General features: G+C 47.0%; 1 protein-coding gene across 3 annotated transcripts in view; it reads left to right on the top strand.

Annotated features, from left to right (window-relative positions):
- Window positions 1-22,965, top strand: part of LOC140187481 (transmembrane protein 120A-like) — a 45,292-nt gene that overhangs the window by 16,160 nt on the left and 6,167 nt on the right. For 2 of the 3 annotated variants that reach the window (XM_072242812.1, XM_072242816.1), the window contains 5 exons: window positions 6,671-6,736; window positions 9,119-9,180; window positions 10,253-10,345; window positions 11,232-11,296; window positions 12,263-12,331. In XM_072242812.1, the coding sequence (XP_072098913.1) occupies window positions 6,671-6,736; window positions 9,119-9,180; window positions 10,253-10,345; window positions 11,232-11,296; window positions 12,263-12,331 (355 nt within the window). The remainder of the gene's footprint in view (window positions 1-6,670; window positions 6,737-9,118; window positions 9,181-10,252; window positions 10,346-11,231; window positions 11,297-12,262; window positions 12,332-22,965) is intronic. The other variant, XM_072242813.1, reaches the window with a different exon arrangement.

The raw sequence follows: 22,965 nt of genomic DNA on the forward strand, positions 1-22,965 counted from the left end.
GCTGTGTTCTGAAGGTTGAGAGTAGGGCAGAACCTCCAGGTCATTGTGTCCCAACACCAGACCCCCTTCCCACTTAAGATCTGCTGAGCATTCCAATTATCTTCGAACTTCACTGTTATGCTGTGTGGTCTTGCGTTCACATTTTTGATATTTAAATATGCGGAAAAGTAACTGTCGATGTGTCTGTGCTTGCACAGACCATTGCCCAGTTTAACCCCTATTGCTGTCTGTTGGAGATCTCAGGAGCACAATTGTCAACCCACTGGGCCGACAGCCAGGACTAACATTTGAGGGATGTGAAGTGATCCTCTGTGCACGTGGGCCCTTGTCTGCCTCTTGGCATACCTTGCAATATTTAATTTAGGCACTTTAGTTTGTTAATTATCTGTGATTCATCTGTAGATTTTATCTTTGCCTTCATAAGTTATCGTGTGTTATGTGTGCTACTGTGCTTTACACTCTGGTTCGAAGAAACATCTAATTTCTATATACATTATATGGTTATTTATGTTTTTTTTACATATTTAAATGACAATAGGCTTGACTTGAAGGTCACCACTAACGGCTCCTCTTCCCCTTCCCCTAGCCTCCGGTGCTTTCCCGTTGTCCCTCTCCTATTTGCCGCCCTTGTGCTGCAACTCAGTAATGTTGTTTGAAAGTCCAGTGATACCCACGTTCCTGCTCCACCTCCGCTCCGACACCTCCAGACTGTCAGAGTGCCCTCCTGACAATCAGTGTGAGTGAGTGGAAATCCCCTTCAGCTGGGTACTGGCATGAACAGGTTGTCCACCCTCCCTAACGTCAGCTCCATTCATTAGCTGCTGCCACCTCCGTTTCCTTCTCCGTGGTTAAATCAAACTGTTGGTGTTTGATCTGAGAGCAGCCTGGGACCAACCATCCATCTATTGCGTGGTTAATCCTCCCCATGGTCTCATTTCTCATTTGCTGCTGGAATTCCTGCCCTGTTCAGACAGGCTTGTTAGCTGTCCTGTCCAGATCTGCTGTCTCATTCTCCCCTGTCCTAAGCTCTGACTGTCCTTCAACTCATTCCTGTTTGTTCATTGGACCTGTGTTCACAGGTCTTGTTTTCAGCTCCCTCTATGGCCCTGCAATTTGTAACCTCCTCCAGCCTTACTGCCCCCAGGATATCTGGGGTTCATTTCCAGCCTCATAGACTATCCCCAAATTTAATCCTTTAGTTTCACTGCCGGAGAAGGCCTGAAATCTAGAATTGCCTCCTCAATCCCTCCAGCTCCCTTTCTCCTTATGAGGTGTTCCTTAGGTCTTGCTACTTTTGGCTCGCCTGCTGAAAGATGTTATTTTGTGTTTCTGTTTAAAGTTCACCCTGAAGCCTCTTGTGGTTAAAGCATTGGTGCTGCTGTTTGTTAACTGTAGAGGCATCACAGCCGAGCTCCAAGGCCAGAGCTTCCCCACTAGGGGTCGCTGTTTTACTGCTTCAGAGCCGAGTTGTACTGCACTTGTGCCTGATACACAGGGCACTGCCAGACATCCCACCCTGCAAAAACTCATTTCAGGGAGGTAGCACCATCAGTTTGCGGGAGACTTCCAGGAGAGGTGGGATGTCTGCAATAGAGTAGCTCCTTAGCAGCTGTCCAGCTAGTTTAAATAACGTTAGCTATGCTAACGAACGAATGACACCTGTTAAACTCACCTCAACACGTCTTTTACAGTCTTAACCCACCATGGGCAATAGAAAAGTCACTGTTGCAAACAGTGCAGTGAGCAACACTGTCATTATTTTGACCCCTATTAGGCAGGGGTCCACTTTAGTGTAGTCTGGGGTGACATACGTTTTATATATTTTTTTGTAACACTCTATCATGGCGCGCTCTCACTCGCTCTCTCTTGTCGCTCATGCGCTCTCAAGCGCTCTCGCTTGCTTTCTCTCTCGCGTTCTCTCTCGCTCGCTCTCAAAAAATTTGATTTCCATGATATTGTATATAATTTGCGGGCATCAGGGAGCCAATATTAATATGTGGGAGGCTCCCGGAACTTCCGGGAGAGGTGGGATGTCTGCACTGCTCACAACTAGTGAATTTAGAAGTGCTCAATCACTTACAATTCTTTCCAAGACAAAGTACTAGGATTCAGAGGAGACACAAGAGACAGCAGATGCTGCAATCTGGAGCAACAGTCTGCTGGGGGATCCTAGTAGGAGGAAAAGCGTTGTCAGTATTTCAGGTCAAACCCTTTCTCAGCTCCTGAGTTCCTTCTGCAGAGTTTTTGTTATGCAAGCACTCACACCCTTGCACAATATATTCCCCGTCATGGCCCAATTCTCTGAGGCCCAGAGGGTGCATGTCCTTCTGAATGTCATTCCAAGGTTCTCACACCAGGCTCAAGGACTTAGTAAGGAGTTGAATCCTGTCTCTCCCTCTTGTCCCTTCTGTTGAGTCGATGCTGCATTGATAGTCAAGTCCTGATCTGACCTACTTCATCCACTTTCATCCCCGTACAACTGGACCATCAGATGTTCCATTACCGTCTTCATTTTCGCTTTCATCATGAATCGCCTTGGTTGTTGGTGGTGGGCCAATCTGGTACACTGAAGGATAAGATTGGTGTCTCCTGACAGTCACACAAGGACTTCACACCTCAAACCCGTTACCTCTTCCCCCTGCTACTGAAGCCATGGATGTGAATATAAGAGAACACAAAACAGCACAAAACAGGCCATTTGGCCCACAGTGTTGTGCTGGACTAGCTAAAAAGCAAATCGAAAACACCTGTAGTCCCCTGGCCACCCTCAGGGTCGCTCGGCTCGCTGTCGTCCAGGGAAACAGCCCTCGGCCCCGCCAAACTGGGTAAATAGTTTGTGTGGATGCTGTGTGATGTACCCCACCCCGCCCAAATAACAGACAATACACCAGATACAATTAAATGATTTACAGTTCATAGGTATTACTGGAACTATATAATTAATAGAGAATAAAATATAAAAGGAAAATAAAAGGCGCCACACTTATCAAAGTTCAATCTCTTCGTGCACAAACAGTTGGAGCTCGGGACCCTTCTTCTTCACCCTGCGACCCCTCAGACCACCTCAACCGGCCTCCTGGGACTAACAACGGTGGTCGACCAGACGCTCCACACGAGTCCGTCTCCATCTCCTCTCCTCGCCGAACGCCCTCCTCGGGGTCCGACCCCGTTAGTGGACTCACAGCACCTGGTCCATTCTCTGTCTCTCTCTCCTGCCTTCTCCCTCCAAAACCCCGCGCATCCAAATCTTCCAGATACACCAAAATCATAACAGCTATCCCAATTGGTTCGTAACATCATCTTATCACCCCCTAACCCAAAACAAGCTGACAGCACAAAACTTTCTCAGCGTTTAACATAACAAAGAAGCATTCCCAAGTATAACATAACAAATAAGCTATCTTAATTAGCCTACACAGTAAAAGATGAAACCCCCTTACACACCCAAACACTAATTCCTCCTACCTGCATATCCATATCCCTCCATCCTCACAATTCATGTGCCTATCCAAATGTCTTTTAAAAGTCCCCAATATATTTTCCTCTACCACATACCAGGCAGATATTTCAGACATCCAAGACTCTTAGAGGACAAAAAATTACCTGTCTCATCCCCTTTGAACCTACCCCCTCTCCCCTTCGATGCATGTCCTCTGATTAGACATTTCAACGCTGGGAAACAGATACTCCCTGTCTATCTATCTATGCCTCTCGTAATCTTGTAAACCTCGATCAGATCTCCCTCAGCCTCCGGTGCTCCAGAGAAAACAGTCATCAGTGACCATCAGACATAGGAGGAGAATTAGGCCGTTCGGCCCATTTTGTCATGGCTGGTTTATTATCTCCTCTTAACCCCATTCTCTTGCTTTCTCCCCTTAACCTTTGACACCCTTACTAATCAAGAACCTACCAACCTCCGCTTTAATGCACACATCAGGACGATCTTTATTGACTACAGCTCGGCATTCACTACCATCATCCCCTCAAAACTGATCAGAAAGCTTCAAGACCTTGGCCTCAATACGTCCCCATGCAACTGGATCCTCGATTGCCTTATTTGCACATCCCAGTCAGTTTGGATTGGCAACAGCACCTCCTCCACAATCTCCATCAGCACAGATGCACCTCAAGGCTGTGTGCTTATCTCCCTGCTCTGCTTACTTTGCACTTCAAAGCTCAAATTACACTTATGACCATATAGCTAAGCACAGCCCCAATGCCATATTCAAGTTTGCTGGCAACACCATTTTGTTTTATATTTCAAAATATACTTTATTCAGAAATAAAATTATATACAATAAATCATTCAATAACTTTCCATCCTTTACATACGTTTCCATTATAGTCAGTACATATGCATACTTATGGCCACCCACGTGGCGGTCCAGTTGTTCACCTTACCACATCATTGTTGGGGGGTATACTACCTGCCACCCGACCCCTCCCACTCCCACGGGTGAAGAACCCTAAACTGTGGTCCTTCCCCACCGGGCCCTTGCGGTGGCTGCACCAAGTTTCAGGGCGTCCCTCAGCACGTACTCCTGCAGCTGAGAATGTGCCAGTCGGCAGCATTCTCCCACGGACATCTCCATGTGCTGGTAGACCATCAAGTTTCGGGCCAACCAAACTTTCACCGAGTTGATGATCTGCCAGCAGCATCAGATGTAGGTCTCTGTGTGTGTCCCCAGGAACAGCCCGTAGATCAGATTATGCCTGCACAAGGTGAATCTCATGGTGATATATGTACTTTGATAATAAATTTACCTTGAACTTTAAATATACCAAATAACTTGGCCTCCAATGAATTCCACCCTCTGGCTAAAGAAATTCTTCCTCGTCTCTGCCTTAAAGGGATATGTTATGCAGCTGCTGGGGATGAAACGTGACACCAGCCTGTCCATCCTTCTCCACACCCTCTTTGCGAACTGACAGTGTGCGAAGAGCTGGGTCACAGACTCCTCCTCACTGCAGTCCTCCCGTGGGCAGCGGGGTGCAGAGACGACGTTCCGGGCGTACAGGAGGGCTCTGACTGGGAGGGCCCCTCTCACTGCCAGCCAGGCGAGGTCTTGGTGACAACACCATTGTTGTAGGCCAAATCAAAGGTGGTGATGAACCAGCACATAGGAGGGAGATTGAAAATCTGGCTGAGTGGTGCCACAACAAGAACCTCTCACTCAATGTCAGCAAGAGCGAAGAGCTGATTGCTGACTCTAGGAGGAGGAAACTAGAGGTCTATGAGCCAGTTGTCAACATGGGATGAGAGGTGGAGAGGGTCAGGAACCTTAAATTCCTTGGTGTTATCATTTCAGAGGACCTGTCCCAGCACTTAAGTGTAATTATGAAAAAAGCACAGCAGCGCCTCTACTTCCTGAGGAGTTTGCAAAAATTCGGCTTGGCATCTAAAACTTTGATGATTTTTTTATAGATGTACTGTACAGCGGAGAGTGTATTTACTATTTGCATCATGGCCTGGCATGGAAACTCTAATGCTCTTAAATGGAAGTGCCTCCAAAAAGTGGATATGGCTCAGTCCATCACGGGTAAAGCCCTACCCACCATTGAACACACCTACACGGAGTGTTGTCACAGGAAAGCAGCGTCCATTGTCAGCGATCCCCACCACCCAGGTCATGCTCTCTTCTCGCTGAGGAAGAAGTACAGGAGCCAAAGACTCGCGCCACCAAGTTCAGGAACAGTTATTGCTCCTCTACCATCAGGCTCTTGAACTTCACTTCATTTGCCCCACGGTTCAAATGTTTCCACAACCAATGGGCTCACTTTCAAGGACTCTTCATCTTATGCTCTCGATATTTTATTGTTTATTTATTATTATTTCTTTCTTTTTGTATTTGAACAGTTTATTGTCTTTTGCACACTGGGATTCTATTCTGGTTATTAGACTCACTGAATATGCCTGCACAAGGTGAATCTCATGGTGACATGTATGTACTTTGATAATAAATTTACCTTGAACTTTAAATATTACCAAAAAACTTGGCCTTCAATCAATTCCACCCTCTGGCTAAAGAAATTCTTCCTGGTCTCTGCCTTAAAGGGATATCCTTCTATTCTGAGGTTGTGCCCTCGAATTCTAGATTCCAGCACTGTAAGACCATCCTCTCCAAGTTTATTCAAGTCAGACCTTTCAGTATTTGTTAGATTCACATGCTCATTTCATTACAGCTGATTTGCCTTTGTAAACATCGCCGTTAACCCCCGGCTGTCCTTTGTCTTGAGCTAGGCTGCAATCGTGTCATGCTCATTCTTTGCTGGCAGGGTGCTTTGTGGACCATTACCCGCGTTCTGCCACTGGTTAGCCATCGGAATACCAGGAGGAACCTGGAACGTGCGTGGGAAACCTCAGCTGTCCCAGGGAGAGCGTGCAAACCCCACGCAGACAGTGGCCGAGGTTGGAGTTGAACCCTGAGTCTCCTGGTCTACCAGCTGTACCACTGGAGGTCGGTGGTCAGCGAGCAACAGGACCTCGGCCTTCTGCACGGCCGGGGCTGAGCTGGTAGGAGGTCAGTGACCCCGGCCGCTGCCCCAGACAAGGAAGTGCAGACACAAGTGGCCAGAAGCTGATAACTCAGAGTGTCCTTTCTGTGGAGTGGATGTTGTTGCTGAGGTTTGAGCTTGCTCTACTAATCAATCGTGTTTCCACATTCCCCAGGATTAAAGGCTGGTGGGTGATGCACCACTACGTTTCAGCTTTCCTCTCGGGCGTGATGTTAACCTGGTGAGTGCAGCCCCTGTGGGTGTGCTGAGCTTTCACCATGTCCTGGTGCACCGCAAGTGACTGACCTTCACTACAGGGTGTGGCACGGTGGGGTGGGGAGCTGTTGTCGGTGAAGAGGAGCTGAGGTGTGTGGGAGACTGGGGGAGGATGTTTGGAGCCGAGTGGGGAGGGCATTGGGGGTTGTGAGGGAGGAGGGGTTCGGGGGTGTGAGTGAGGAGGGGGTTTGGGGGTATGAGGGGAGGAGGGGGTTCGGGTTGTGTGGGGGTGTGAGTGGGGAGGAGGTGAAGGGGTGGGGGGTGGAGGGGGTTCAGGTTGTGTAGGGAGGGGGTGGAGGGGTGTGGTGGTGAGAGGGTGGGGGTGTGAGTGGGGAGGGGGTTGGGGGATGTGGGGGTGTGAGGGGAGGAGGGGGTTCGGGTTGTGTGGGAAGGGTGGAGGGGTGTGGAGGTGAGAGGGTGGGGGTGTGAGTGGGGAGGGGTTTGGGGCTGTGAAGGGGGACGGGGTTGGTGTGAGTGAGGAGGAGGTTGGTGTGGGGAGGGGGTGGAGGTGAGAGGGTGGGGGTGTGAGTGGGGAGGGGGTTGGGGGTGTGAGGGGAGGAGGGGGTTCAGGTTGTGTGGGAAGGGGGTGGAGGGGTGTGGGGGTGAGAGGATGGGGGTGTGAGTGGGGAGGGGGGAATGGGTTTGTAAGTGTGTTTTCCCCACTATATTTCAGTTAGAACGAACCTCCCAGGAACAGTCTGATTAAACCCGCTTTAAATTTCGTTTCACTCTCTCCATATCACTGTCATTTTCTTTTCCCTTCTTCCATTTCCACTTCTGAGTCTGACTCGTGTATCTCATACACGGGTCATTTCTCGCTCTGTCCTGATGCAGGGTTTTGGCAGTTCCTTTCCTCCTGCAGATGTTGAGTGCGTCCAGCAGATGAGGTGTTGCTGCACCCCTCAAATCACCTTGTCGATTTCCTGCACCATCTAACTTTGCAACTGTAATGCTGACAACAGACAACTGTCCAGATGGGTGGATTTTGAACAATCCTTTCCATGACCTTGGGGGGTTGACAACGTTTGTGTAGTGGGCACTAGATTCATACACTCCATTGTCCACTATGCTGATCTGATTGAACACGGAGCTTCAGCAGGTCCTGCTCGAAAGGTCTTGAAATTTGTTTGATCCATAAATCACAGGCAAAATATTCACTGCCTGTTACCCATCGAATAGGCCATTCGGTCCACAATGACTATGACGTTAGTTTAGATTGGTCTCATATTTGTTTAGTCGTTTAGTCAAGCCTGACTCTTTGTGACATTGACCACAGGGTCCATAGGGTTTTCATGGCAAGATGTGGAAGCAGATTGCGCAGATACTGCTGCTGGCCAGGTTGGGACCCGGCTGGGTTTGAACTCAGAACCATCTGCCCTGAAGTCCAGTGCTGATGCCACTATGCCACCAGCCAGCCCTTAATCTCATGTACCTGCACATAAACCATAAGATATAGGAGCAGAGTTAGGCCATTCAGCCCATCGTGAATGCTCTGCCATTTCATCATGGCTGATCCATTTTTCCTCTCAACCCCATTTTCCTGCCTTCTCCCCATAACCTTTCCACACCTTCCAAGCTGTGGCTTGACTTGGCCTCCACAGCTGCCTGTGGCAACGAATTCCGCAGACCAACCACCCTCTAGCTAAAGAAATCCCTCCTCATCTCCATTCTCAATGGACGTCCCTCTTGTCTGAGGCTGTGTCCTTTGGTCCTAAACTCCTCCATAACGGGAAACATCCCCTCTATTTAGGCCTTTCAACATTTGATAGGTTTCAATGAGATTTTCCCGCTTCCCTCAGCAGTGTGTTCCAGGCACATACTCTATGTACTTCTGAGAAACAATTGCATCACAAATCTTCTTTAAACATTCCCTCTCTCACCTTAAGCTTGTGCCCTCTCATATTTGATACTGGGAAAGGGACAAACTAGTTAACCCCTCATAATTTTATATTTGACAACACAAAAGGTTCTGGAGGAACTCAGTGAGCCAGGAAGGGAAGTAGATAATCGGTGTTTCAGATCAAGTCCTTTCCCCTTTCCCTCCATAGATACTTCCTGACCTTCTGATTTCCTCCAACGCCTTTTGTATTGCTCCAGGTTCCACCATCTGCATCTCTTGTATCTCCATGATTTTCTGTACCTATATCAATAGATGTAGGGGTGTCAGGGTTGTGCAGGAAGGTGCAGCAAGATCACCTGTGATCTTATTGGGCCTAATAGTTTCCTCCTGCTTCAATTTCTTGTCCGATTGTGTTACCGGGCTTTCAGTAAAAACCCTGGAATCCTGACAGAGGTGACATTTTTCATGTGGTGGGCAAAGTCACAAGTGTAGCTCTGTTGTCTCTAGGCCTGACTCGAAGATGTACCAGCTGTTTCGTAACCAGTTCCTCTCGTTCTCCATGTACCAGAGTAAGTAGACCATTGTTGCACGCCGCCCCTCCCTCACCGGGTGCCGCAAGGTGTGCAGTGTCTCCAGTCGGCATGGCTCTTCTTGGCATGTCCAAGTCAGTGTGTGCTAAAATTGAGTTCTGGGTGCTCCCTGATGCAGTGTTTAACTCCTGGGACGTTGACGGAGTCGTATTCAGAGCTGTATGGTTCACCCTGTGGCATAGTAAAAAGCTAAATAATCTAGCTGAAGTTAGCTAATTCATCCCTGGAAAACTGATTCTTCTTTAGAAACTCTTTGTTCTGTCTCTGAAACTACCAGGTAGTTAACCTGTATCTTCAAAGCTCCTCGTAATCCAGTCATTCAAAGCATATGGATCAACATATCAATCAGTGGCCTACTGGAGTTTGAGTCACCATTCACTAAGATCGTAGCTGAGCTGATGGTTACATTTTCACATGCTTGCCAACACCCCCTCCCTGCAGTAACTTCTCTTTCTACCCATTGACCACCCTCGGGCTCCTTTCCCAGTGCTAGAGCTGTGGCGGGCTCTGTGTAAGTGTGCTTTCTTCGACTTCATTTTGGTGAACCTCACATTTCTGGGTAATGCTTCCCAAGGAATGGGACAAGGCAGTGTGGAAAGTCTGAGCCATGTCATTCTGTGAAAGTGCCCTTTACCCAAGGCTTACGATGACGTGAGTTCATGACTGTGGTCTGGCGCCCACAAGTCCCCCAGAGCAGAGGTGACAACTCTTTGGGGACATGTAGCACTTTCATGACGCTAAATACATGGATCCTCTCCTGGTGGCTGGTGTAGCAGGATCATTAACTGTCCAGGACTGGGTATGTGAAAGCTGTCAGCCGAGTTTCCTGAATTGGAATAGTATTGTGTCTGTGACTGATCATTTTATCTGTTATAACATTAAAGCCTGGCATCAAGCTCCCCGTGTGAAAGGGGGCTCGAGGAACCTCTCCCTCATGGTACAGGGGTACAATAGGACCTTTTAAACCATATCCTTTGCAGTGATAGATGCAGAAGGGCTGTTATTTCTTGGCTGTTGGGGTCCTGACCCACGGTCTGCTTGTGTCGTGCAGGCTTTGTGCAGTTTCTGCAGTACTACTATCAGAGTGGCTGTCTGTACCGACTCCGAGCCTTGGGAGAAAGGCACAACATGGACTTGACCGTAGGTAAGTCCACTCAACACCAGCTCACGTCAAGGAGCGGGAGGATCAGGACAGCGCCAACAAGCTGGATGCTGCTTGCTTGAAGTCAGTCGTTCCTGTGCATTAACATTCAAGATTAATTTACAAGTTTTAGTATTGAATAATCTTTTGTGTGTATAGAGAAGGGTAATAAACGGGTGATGATTTCTCCGACCTTGGACTTGCCCAGTGACTTAATGAATACCCTTACATTTCTGCGTAGTCCCTTTAGATAACGTGACGTTATGAATGAGTTGGATATCAAGGCATAGGAGCAGTGTGAGGCCAGTTAGTTCATCATGTCTGCTCCACCATTCGATCACGGCTGACTGACTTCCCGTCTCAACCCCATACTCCTGCCTTCCCCCTCCCCCGCCCCGTAACACTGAAGTCCTTACTAATCAAGAAGCGATCGGCCTGCACTTTAAGTATACCGTAAGTGGCGATTCTGGGTGCCGTATCATTTCGTATACAATCCTGGAGTCAAACAGCATAGAAAGGGGCCTTTCCGTTCACATGAGCCATTTACTCTGAGTCTGCAGTTGCGGACCGAGTGAGCCTTTAGAATTTGCTGTCACGGCTGCCCACCAACCTTTCTCCCACTTCCCCAGAGGATGTCACTTGCACGTTACGGTGAATTAAGAACGATGGTGCTGAGGTAGAAGACCCAAAGTAAGTCTTTAGTATGATAGCGGGGTTTACACACTTCCTCTATTCCTGTTACATGAGGAGAGCTCAGTAAGTTTGACGTTTTATGGATCAGAGACGACGTAAAAGCTAAACTTTCAAAGTTTAAAGACCGTCTGACATCAAATGTTTGGGTTCTTGGGAAGAGTTGACCCTGAAATGGCTCTGGGATTTGTCTTTACAGAAGGATTCCAGTCATGGATGTGGAGAGGCCTCACCTTTCTCCTCCCGTTTCTGTTCTTCGGTCACGTGAGTCATTTTGAAATAATTGCTGTTGTCAAATTGAGGTCCGAGTGTAGTCCGTGATCGGCCTTGAACCAGCTGTTTTGGCTGTGGGAGCAGGGACATTAATTTGAGCTTTGGACTGGGGCTGAAGTGCCCTGGTTGGTGGCCAGTGCTGGGAAGTGTGCTCAGTGGCTGAGTTAGGATTGGGCCCATGACTGCATGGCCTTGTGACAGCCAAAGTCTATGTCCTGGTGTTGTGCACAGCAAATAGCCACTGACATGAGATTACAGAGGATTATCAGAAATGTATCCCAGTGCAAATCAATAGCTCGCAAGAGGAGCCGGGATATACAGTGAGAAACAATCTGGGGTTGGGGGGGAATCTCGGCAGGCCGAGCAGCATCTGTGGGAGGAATGGTATTGTCAACATTTGGGATTGAAACCTTCCATCAGGTGATGGGTCTCAATCCAAAATTTCCATTGTCCCTTGTTTTCTCACTCCTCCCGCAGGCGGGTTGTTGTGCCAGATTCCAGCGACTGCTGCCTCTGGCGTCTCCAACGCAGCGAGAAATTGGATGCGGAATTCAGGCCCAGAGCCAGGTCCTGGACCTGTGGGTTAATATTCCTGCAGCTCTGCTGTGTGTAGAGGAGAAGTGTGCGTTCCACATGTCCAAAAGGGGGAGGTGTCCCTTCATATCAAAGTTCAAAGAAAAGTAAATCAAAGTACATATGTCACGATATACATCCTGGAGATTCATTGTCTTGCGGCATACTCAGTAAACCTGTAATGGAATAGTAACCATAATATAATCCGTGAAAGACTGCACCAACTTGGGCGTTCAATCAGTATGCAACAGACAACAAGCTGTGTGAATGCAAATGGGTACCTAGGCACGGTGTGCACTCCCTCTCAACAGGGAGGGGACGTAGACAACCCCAGAGCACTGACAATAGGCTGTTGGCTAACCTGATGCTCATCTTGCTTTGCAGTTCTGGCAATTATTTAACGCAATCACCCTGTTCAAACTAACAGAGCACCCAGAGTGTAAAGAATGGCAGGTAAGCACCGCATGAGTGAGATTTATCCATGTATTGTATCAGGGAGCTTTCGCTTTACAACCTGGGCTCTCTGCAAAGACTTCCTTGTGCACACTTTAGGACAGTGCTATAGGGAAATCCTTTACTGATAAGCGGGAGGTCGGGCACTGGGTCAGTCGAGGAGCAATGCCTGATTGTGGAAGGCCTACTGCTTTACACAAGGGATGGGAATTGAAGCGTTTGGACGCACTTTCAGGTTTGAAACATAGAAACATAGAAAATAGGTGCAGGAGTAGGCCATTCGGCCCTTCGAGCCTGCTCCGCCATTTATTATGATCGTGGCTGATCATCCAACTCAGAACCCTGCACCAGCCTTCCCTCCATACCCCCTGATCCCCATAGCCACATTTTCCTGATTAAGACAGCTCAGTGCAACACTTGAGTGCTGGGTGCCTCCTGTTGTGAGGGCAATGAAGCCAATATAATTTCAATTATGTTTTAATTTCAGTGAAGCCAATATAATTACTGTTGTAAAATCAGTGTTGAAATTATCTCTGTGATTGATTTATCAGACAAAAATTTAATATCATTTCAACCACCTCCATTTCTGCTGAAGCGTCCCAGACCTGAAACACTTACGGTTTCTCCTTCTACAGTTACAGCCTGACTCTTTCCAACATTTCTTATTTTTGTCACAACTTTTGAAAATCTTAAAAAAAAGTAGAACACTTAAATGTAAAGCAATACTCTTGAGATTTGATTGTTAATACCACCGTCCCCCCCCCCCCCCCGCCCCGGCATCCCACAAATACTAGCAAGAGTTTTCACACTGTTAGCTCTGCACTGGCTGTAGAATTTAGACCATAAGACATAGGAGCAGAATTAGGCCATCTGGTCCATCGAGTCTGTTCCACCATTCAATCATGGCTGACCCTTATTTTCTATCTCCTCAATCCCAGTTCCTAGCCTTCTCCCTGTAACCTTTGATGCCATGTCCAATCAAGAACCTATCAATCTCTGCCTTAAATACACCCAACAACCTGGCCTCCACAGCTGCATGTGGCAACAAATTCCACAGATTTACCACCCTTTGGTTAAAGAAATTTCTCCGGATCTCTATTTTGAAAGGGAGGCTGTGCGCTCTTGCCCTAGACTCTCCCTCCATGGGAAACATCCTTTCCACATCTACCCTGTGTAGGACTTTCAACATTCAAAAGGCTTCAAAGAGATCCCCCGTCATCCTTCTGAATTCCAGCGAATGCAAACCCAGAGCCATCAAATGCTCTTCATAAGATAACCCTTTCATTCCTAGAATCATCCTTGTGAACCTCCTGTAGACCCTCTCCAATGCCAGCACATCTTTCCTAAGATGAGGGGCCCAAAACTGTTCACAGTACTCAAGGTGAGGCCTCACCAGTGCCTTGTAAAGTCTCAGCAACACATCCTTGCTCTTGTATTGTAGGCCTCTTGAAATGAATGCTAACATGGCATTTGCCTTCCTCACCACCAACTCAACCTGCAAGTTAAACTTCAGGGTGTTCTGCACAAGGACTCCCAAGTCCCTCCGTATCTCAGATTCCTGGATTTTCTCCCCGTTTACAAAATAGTCCGCACATTTATTTCTACTACCAAAGTGCATGACCATGCATTTTCCAACATTGTATTTCATTTGCCACTTTCTTGCTCATTCTCCTAATCTGTCTAAGTCCTTCTTTATCCTACCTGTTTCCTCAACACTACCAGCCCCTCCACCAATCTTCGTATCATCTGCAAACTTGGCAACAAAGCCATCTATTCCATCATCGAAATCATTGATGTGTGGGCACGTGGCCAAGTGGTTAAGGTATTGGACTAGCGTCCTGAAGGTCGTGAGTTCGAGCCCCAGCCAAGGGAACGTGTTGTGAATTTGAGCAAGGCACTTAATCACACAGTGCTCTGCGACAACACTGGTGCCAAGCTGTATGGGTCCTAATGCCCTTCCCTTGGACAACCATCGGTGTCGTGGAGAGGGGAGACTTGCAGCATGGGCAACTGCTGGTCTTCCATACAACCTTGCCCAGGCCTGCGCCCTGGAGAGTGAAGACTTTCCAGGTGCAGATCCATGGCCTCGCAAGACTAACGGATGCCTTTACTAAATCATTGATATACAGCATAAAAAGAAGTGGTCACAACACTGATCGCTGTGGAACACCATTAGTCACTGCCAGCCAATCAGAAAAGCATCCTTTTATTCTCACTCGCTGCCTCTTACTAATAAGCCAATGCTCTAACCATGTAAGTAACTTTCCTGTAACACCATGGGCTCTGAACTTGGTAAGCAGCCTCATGTGAGGCACCTTGTCAAAGGCCTTCTGAAAGTCCAAATATACAACTTCCACTGCATCTCCTTTATCTATCCTACTTGTAATCTCAAAGAATTTAGAACATAGAACATAGAATAGTACAGCACAGTACAGGCCCTTCGGCCCACAATGTTGTGCCGACCCTCAGACCCTGCCTCCCATATAAGCCCCCACCTTAGATTCCTCTATATACCTGTCTAGTAGTCTCTTAAACTTCACTAGTGTATCTGCCTCCGCCACTGACTCAGGCGGTGCATTCCACGCACCAACCACTCTCTGAGTAAAAAACCTTCCTCTAATATCCCCCTTGAACTTCCCACCCCTTACCTTAAAGCCATGTCCTCCTGTATTGAGCAGTGGTGCCCTGGGGAAGAGGCACTGGCTATCCACTCTATCTATTCCTCTTATTATCTTGTACACCTCTATCATGTCTCCTCTCATCCTCCTCCTCTCCAAAGAGTAAAGCCCTAGCTCCCTTAATCTCTGATCATAATGCATACTTTCTAAACCAGGCAGCATCCTGGTAAATCTCCTCTGTACCCTTTCCAATGCTTCCACATCCTTCCTATAGTGAGGTGACCAGAACTGGACACAATACTCCAAGTGTGGCCTAACCAGAGTTTTATAGAGCTGCATCATTACATCGCGACTCTTAAACTCTATCCCTCGACTTATGAAAGCTAACACCCCATAAGCTTTCTTAACTACCCTATCCACCTGTGAAGCAACTTTCAGGGATCTGTGGACATGTACCTCGAGATCCCTCTGCTCCTCCACACTACCAAGTATCCCGCCATTTGCCTTGGAGTTTGTCCTTCCAAAGTGTACCACCTCACACCTCTCCGGGTTGAACTCCATCTGCCACTTCTCAGCCCACTTCTGCATCCTATCAATGTCTCTCTGCAATCTTTGACAATCCTCTACACTATCTACAACACCACCAACCTTTGTGTCATCTGCAAACTTGCCAACCCACCCCTCTACCCCTACATCCAGGTCGTTAATAAAAATCACGAAAAGTAGAGGTCCCAGAACAGATCCTTGTGGGACACCAGTAGTCACAATCCTCCAATCTGAATGTACTCCCTCCACCACCACCCTCTGCCTTCTGCAGGCAAACCAATTCTGAATCCACCTGGCCAAACTTCCCTGGATCCCATGCCTTCTAACTTTCTGAATAAGCGTACCGTGTGGAACCTTGTTAAATGCCTTACTAAAATCCATATAGATCACATCCACTGCACTACCCTCATCTATATGCCTGGTCACCTCCTCAAAGAACTCTATCAGGCTTGTTAGACACGATCTGCCCTTCATAAAGCCATGCTGACTGTCCCTGATCAGACCATGATTCTCTAAATGCCTATAGATACTATCTCTAAGAATCTTTTCCAACAGCTTTCCCACCACAGACGTAAGGCTCACTGGTCTATAATTACCCGGACTATCCCTACTACCTTTTTTAAACAAGGGAACAACATTCGCCTCCCTCCAATCCTCCGGTACCATTCCCGTGGACAACGAGGACATAAAGATCCTAGCCAGAGGCTCAGCAATCTCTTCTCTCGCCTCGTGGAGCAGCCTGGAGAATATTCCGTCAGGCCCCGGGGACTTATCCATCCTAATGTATTTTAACAACTCCAACACCTCCTCTCCCTTAATATCAGCATGCTCCAGAACATCAACCTCACTCATATTGTCCTCACCATCATCAAGATCCCTCTCATTGGTGAATACCGAAGAGAAGTATTCATTGAGGACCTCGCTCACTTCCACAGCCTCCAGGCACATCTTCCCACCTTTGTCTCTAATCGGTCCTACCTTCACTCCTGTCATCCTTTTTTTCTTCACATAATTGAAGAATGCCTTGGGGTTTTCCTTTACCCTACTCGCCAAGGCCTTCTCATGCCCCCTTCTTGCTCTTCTCAGCCCCTTCTTAAGCTCCTTTCTTGCTTCCCTATATTCCTCAATAGACCCAGCTGATCCTTGCTTCCTAAACCTCATGTATGCTGCCTTCTTCCTCCTGACTAGATTTTCTACCTCACTTGTCACCCATGGTTCCTTCACCCTACCATTCTTTATCTTCCTCACCGGGACAAATTTATCCCTTACGACTCGCAAGAGATCTCTAAACGTCGACCACATGTCCATAGTACATTTCCCTGCAAAAACATCATCCCAATTCACACCCGCAAGTTCTAGCCTTATAGCCTCATAAATTCCATGATAATTATAAAGGCCAGGGAGCCGTGGTCACTGTCCCCCAGATGCTCACCCACTGAGAGATCTGTGACCTGACCCGGTTCATTACCTAGTACTAAATCTAGTATGGCATTCCCCCGGTCGGCCTGTCCGCATACTGTGACAGGAATCCATCCTGGACACACTTAACAAATTCTGCCCCATCTAAACCCTTGGAACTAATCAGGTGCCAATCAATATTAGGGAAGTTAAAGTCACCCATGATAACAACCCTGTTATTTTTGCACCTTTCCAAAATCTGCCTCCCAATCTGCTCCTCTGTATCTCTGCTGCTACCAGGGGGCCTATAGACTACCCCCAGCAGAGTAACTGCTCCCTTCCTGTTCCTGACTTCCACCCATACTGACTCAAAAGAAGATCCTGCTACATTACCCACCCTTTCTGTAGCTGTAATAGTATCCCTGACCAGTAATGCCACCCCTCCTCCCCTTTTTCCACCCTCTCTATCCCTTTTAAAGCACTGAAATCCAGGAATATTGAGAATCCATTCCTGCCCTGGTGCCAGCCAAGTCTCTGTAATGGCCACTACGTCATAATTCCATGTATGTATCCAGGCTCTCAGTTCATCACCTTTGTTCCTGATGCTTCTTGCATTGAGGTACACACATTTCAGCCCTTCTACCTTACTGTCTTTACACCGTTTATTCTGCTTCTCTTTCCTCAAAGCCTCTCTGTATGTTAGATCTGGCTTTACTCCATGCACTTCTTTCACTGCTCGATCACTCTGGGTCCCATCCCCCTCACAAATTAGTTTAAACCCTCCCAAACCATGCTAGCAAACCTACCTGCAAGGATATTGCTCCCCCTCGAGTTCAGGTGCAACCTTCCCCAGAAGAGATCTCAATGACCTAAAAATCTAAAACCCTGCTCCCGGCACCAACTCCTCAGCCACGCATTCAACTGCCATCTCCTCCAGTTCTTACCATCTCTGTCACGTAGCACTGGCAGCAATCCTGAGAATTTCAACAGGTTCGTCAGGCAGGACTTTCCCTGAAGGAAACCACGCTGACTTTGTACTATCTTGTCGTGTGTCACCAAGTACTCCACCACCTCATCCTTAACAATTGACTCTAACATCTTCCCAACCACTGAGGTCAGGCTAACTGGTCTATAATTTCCTTTCTGCTGCCTTCCTCCTTTCTTAAAGAGTGGAGTGACATTTGCAATTTTCCAGTCTTCTGGCCCTATGCCAGAATCCAGTGATTTTTGAAAGATAATTTCTAATGCCACCACAATCACCAACGCTACCTCTTGCAGAAGCTTAGGGTGCAGTCCCTCTGGTCCTGACTTATGTACCTTTAGGTATTTCAACTTTTTGAGCACCTTCTCTCTTGTAACAGTAACTGCATCCATTTCTCTTCCTTCTCACACTACAACATCAGGGATACTGCTAGTGTCTTGCACAGTGAAGACTGATGCAGTATACTCATTTAGTTTATCAGCTATCTCCTTCTTGCCCGTTATTTCTCCTGCCTCATTTTCTAGCAGTCCTATATCCATTCTCATTTCTCCTTTATTTTTAACATACTTGAGAAAACTTTCGCTATCCACTTTGATATTATTTGCTAGCTTGCTTTCATATTTCATCTTTTCCCTCCTAATGATTTTTTTTTAGTTGCTCTCGGTAGGTTTTTAAAAACTTCCCAATCCTCTATCTGCCTGCTAATTTTTGCTTTGTTGTATGCCCTTTCTTTTGATTTTACAATGGCTTTGACTTCCCTTGTCAGTCACGGTTGTACTATTTTACCATTTCAGTATTTTTTTCATTTTTGGAATACACATGTCCTGCACCTTCCTCATTTTTCCCAGAATCGCATGCCGTTGCTGCTCTGCTGACATCACTGCCAGCAGCTCCTTCCAATTTACTTTGGCCGACTCCTTTCTCATACCACTGTAATTTCCTTTACTCCACTGAAATACTGCTACATCAGACTTTACTTTCTCCCTATCAAATTTCAAGTTGAACACAATCGTATTGCGATCACTGGTTCCTAAAGGTTCTTCTACCTTAAACTCCCTCATCATCTCCAGTTCATTACATAACACCCAATCCGCTACAGCTGATCCCCTAATGACAAACTGCTCTAAAAAGCTATCTCTTAGGCATTTAACTCTCTCTCTGGAGATCCATTACCAACCTGATTTTCCCAATCGACTTGCATGTTAAAATCTCCCATGACTACTATAACATTGCCCTTTTGACTCGCCTTTTCTATTTCCTGTTGTAACCTGTGGTCCACCTCCCAGCCACTGTTCAGAGGCCTGTATATAACTGCCATCAATGTCATAGAAACATAGAAACATAGAAAATAGGTGCAGGAGTAGGCCATTCGGCCCTTCGAGCCTGCACCGCCATTTATTATGATCATGGCTGATCATCCAACTCAGAACACCGCCCCAGCCTTCCCTCCATACCCCCTGACCCCCGTAGCCACAAGGGCCATATCTAACTCCCTCTTAAATATAGCCAATGAACTGGCCTCAACTGTTTCCTGTGGCAGAGAATTCCACAGATTCACCACTCTCTGTGTGAAGAAGTTTTTTCCTAATCTCAGTCCTAAAAGGCTTCCCCTCTATCCTCAAACTGTGACCCCTCGTTCTGGACTTCCCCAACATCGGGAACAATCTTCCTGCATCTAGCCTGTCCAATCCCTTTAGGATCTTATACATTTCAATCAGATCCCCCCTCAATCTTCTAAATTCCAACGAGTACAAGCCCAGTTCATCCATTCTTTCTTCATATGAAAGTCCTGCCATCCCAGGAATCAATCTGGTGAACCTTCTTTGTACTCCCTCTATGGCAAGGATGTCTTTCCTCAGATTAGGGGACCAAAACTGCACACAATACTCCAGGTGCGGTCTCACCAAGGCCTTGTACAACTGCAGTAGTACCTCCCTGCTCCTGTACTCAAATCCTCTCGCTATAAATGCCAGCATACCATTCGCCTTTTTCACCGCCTGCTGTACCTGCATGCCCACTTTCAATGACTGGTGTATAATGACACCCAGGTCACGTTGCACCTCCCCTTTTACTAATCGGCCACCATTCAGATAATAATCTGTTTTCCTATTTTTGCCACTAAAGTCGATAACTTCACATTTATCCACATTAAATTGCATCTGCCATGAATTTACCCACTCACCCAACCTATCCAAGTCACCCTGCATCCTCGTAGCATCCTCCTCACAGCTAACACTGCCACCCAGCTTCGTGTCATCCGCAAACTTGGAGATGCTGCATTTAATTCCCTCATCCAAGTTATTAATATATATTGTAAACAATTGGGGTCCCAGCACTGAGCCTTGCGGTACCCCACTAGTCACCGCCTGCCATTCTGAAAAGGTCCCGTTTATTCCCACTCTTTGCTTCCTGTCTGCTAACCAACTCTCCACCCACACCAATACCTTACCCCCAATACCGTGTGCTTTAAGTTTGCACACTAATCTCCTGTGTGGGACCTTGTCAAAAGCCTTCTGAAAATCCAAATATACCACATCCACTGGTTCTCCCCTATCCACTCTACTAGTTACATCCTCAAAAAATTCTAAGAGATTCGTCAGACATGATTTTCCTTTCACAAATCCATGCTGACTTTGTCTGATCATTTCACTGCTTTCCAAATGTGCTGTTATCACATCCTTGATAACTGACTCCAGCAGTTTCCCCACCACCGACGTTAGGCTAACCGGTCTATAATTCCCCGGTTTCTCTCTCTCTCCTTTTTTAAAAAGTGGAGTTACATTAGCCACCCTCCAATCCTCAGGAACTAGTCCAGAATCTAACGAGTTTTGAAAAATTATCACTAATGCATCCACTATTTCTTGGGCTACTTCCTTAAGCACCCTGGGATGCAGACCATCTGGCCCTGGGGATTTATCTGCCTTCAATCCCTTCAATTTACCTAACACCACTTCCTTACTAACATGTATTTCGCTCAGTTCCTCCACCTCACTGGACCCTCTGTCCCCTACTATTTCTGGAAGATTATTTATGTCCTCCTTAGTGAAGACAGAACCAAAGTAATTATTCAATTGGTCTGCCATGACCTTGCTCCCCATAATCAACTCACCTGTTTCTGCCTGCAAGGGACCTACATTTGTCTTTACCAGTCTTTTCCTTTTTACATATCTATAAAAGCTTTTACAGTCCGTTTTTATGTTGCCTGCCAGTTTTCTCTCATAATCTTTTTTCTCCTTCCTAATTAAGCCCTTTGTCCTCCTCTGCTGAACTCTGAATTTCTCCCAGTCCTCAGGTGAGCCACTTTCTCTGGCTAATTTGTATGCTGCTTCTTTGGAATTGATACTATCCCTAATTTCTCTTGTCAGCCACGGGTGCACTACTTTCCTTGATTTATTCTTTTGCCAAACTGGGATGAACATTTGTTGCAGTTCATCCATGCAACCTTTAAATGCTTGCCATTGCATATCCACTGTCAATCCTTTAAGTGTCATTTGCCAGTCTATCTTAGCTAATTCACGTCTCATACCTTCAAAGTTACCCCTCTTTAAGTTCAGAACCTTTGTTTCTGAATTAACTATGTCACTCTCCATCTTAATGAAGAATTCCACCATATTATGGTCACTCTTACCCAAGGGGCCTCTCACGACAAGATCGCTAATTAACCCTTCCTCAATGCTCAAAACCCAGTCCAGAATAGCCTGCTCTCTAGTCGGTTCCTCGACATGTTGGTTCAAAAAACCATCCCGCATACATTCCAAGAAATCCTCTTCCTCAGCACCTTTACCAATTTGGTTCACCCAATCTACATGTAGATTGAAGTCACCCATTATAACTGCTGTTCCTTTATTGCACACATTTCTAATTTCCTGTTTAATACCATCTCCGACCTCACTACTACTGTTAGGTGGCCTGTACACAACTCCCACCAGCGTCTTCCGCCCCTTAGTGTTACGCATCTTCCCGGCTTATGTCCTTCCTTTCTATTGCGTTAATCTCTTCTTTAACCAGCAACGCCACTCCACCTCCCCTTCCTTCATGTCTATCCCTCCTGAATATTGAATATCCCTGAACGTTGAGCTCCCATCCCTGGTCACCCTGGAGCCATGTCTCTGTGATCCCAACTATATCATAGTCATTAATAACAATCTGCACTTACAATTCATCCACCTTATTACGAATGCTCCTTGCATTGACACACAAAGCCTTCAGGCGCTCTTTTACAACTCTCTTAGCCCTTATACAATTATGCTGAAAAGTGGCCCTTTTTAATGCTTGCCCTGGATTTGTCGGCCTGCCACTTTTACTTTTCTCCATAGTACTTTTTGTTTCTACCCTCACTTTACACCCCTCTGCCTCTCTGCACTGGTTCCCATCCCCCTGTAGTGAACTAACCTCCTCACACCTAGCCTCTTTAATTTGATTCCCACCCCCCAACCATTCTAGTTTAAAGTTACCTCAGTAGCCCCCGCTAATCTCCCTGCCAGGATATTGGTCCTCCTAGGATTCAAGTGTAACCCGTTCTTTTTGTACAGGTCACGCCTGTGCCAACAGAGGTCCCAATGATCCAAAAACTTGAATCCCTGCCCCCTGCTCCAATCCCTCAGCCACGTATTTATCCTCCACCTCATCGCATTCCTACTCTTACTGTCGCGTGGCACAGGCAGTAATCCCGAGATTACTACCTTTGCGGTCCTTTTTCTCAACTCCCTTCCTAGCTCCCTATATTCTCCTTTCAGGACCTCATCCCTTTTCCTTCCTATGTCATTGGTACCTATATGTACCACGACCTCTGGCTCCTCACCCTCCCACTTCAGGATATCTTGGACACGATCGGAAATATCCCGGACCCTGGCACCAGGAAGGCAAACTACCATCCGGGTCTCTGGACTGCGTCCACAGAATCGCCTATCTGACCCCCTTACTATCGAGTCCCCTATCACAACTGCCCTCCTCTTCCTTGTCCTACCCTTCTGAGCTACAGGGCCAGACTCTGTGCCGGAGGCACGGCCACTGTCACTTCCCCCGGGTAAGCTGTCCCCCCCCAACAGTACTCAAACAGGAGTACCTGTTGTTAAGGGGCACAGCCACCG

This window comes from Mobula birostris, chromosome 25 (genome assembly GCF_030028105.1).
Source record: "Mobula birostris isolate sMobBir1 chromosome 25, sMobBir1.hap1, whole genome shotgun sequence".
Lineage (NCBI taxonomy): Eukaryota > Metazoa > Chordata > Chondrichthyes > Myliobatiformes > Myliobatidae > Mobula > Mobula birostris.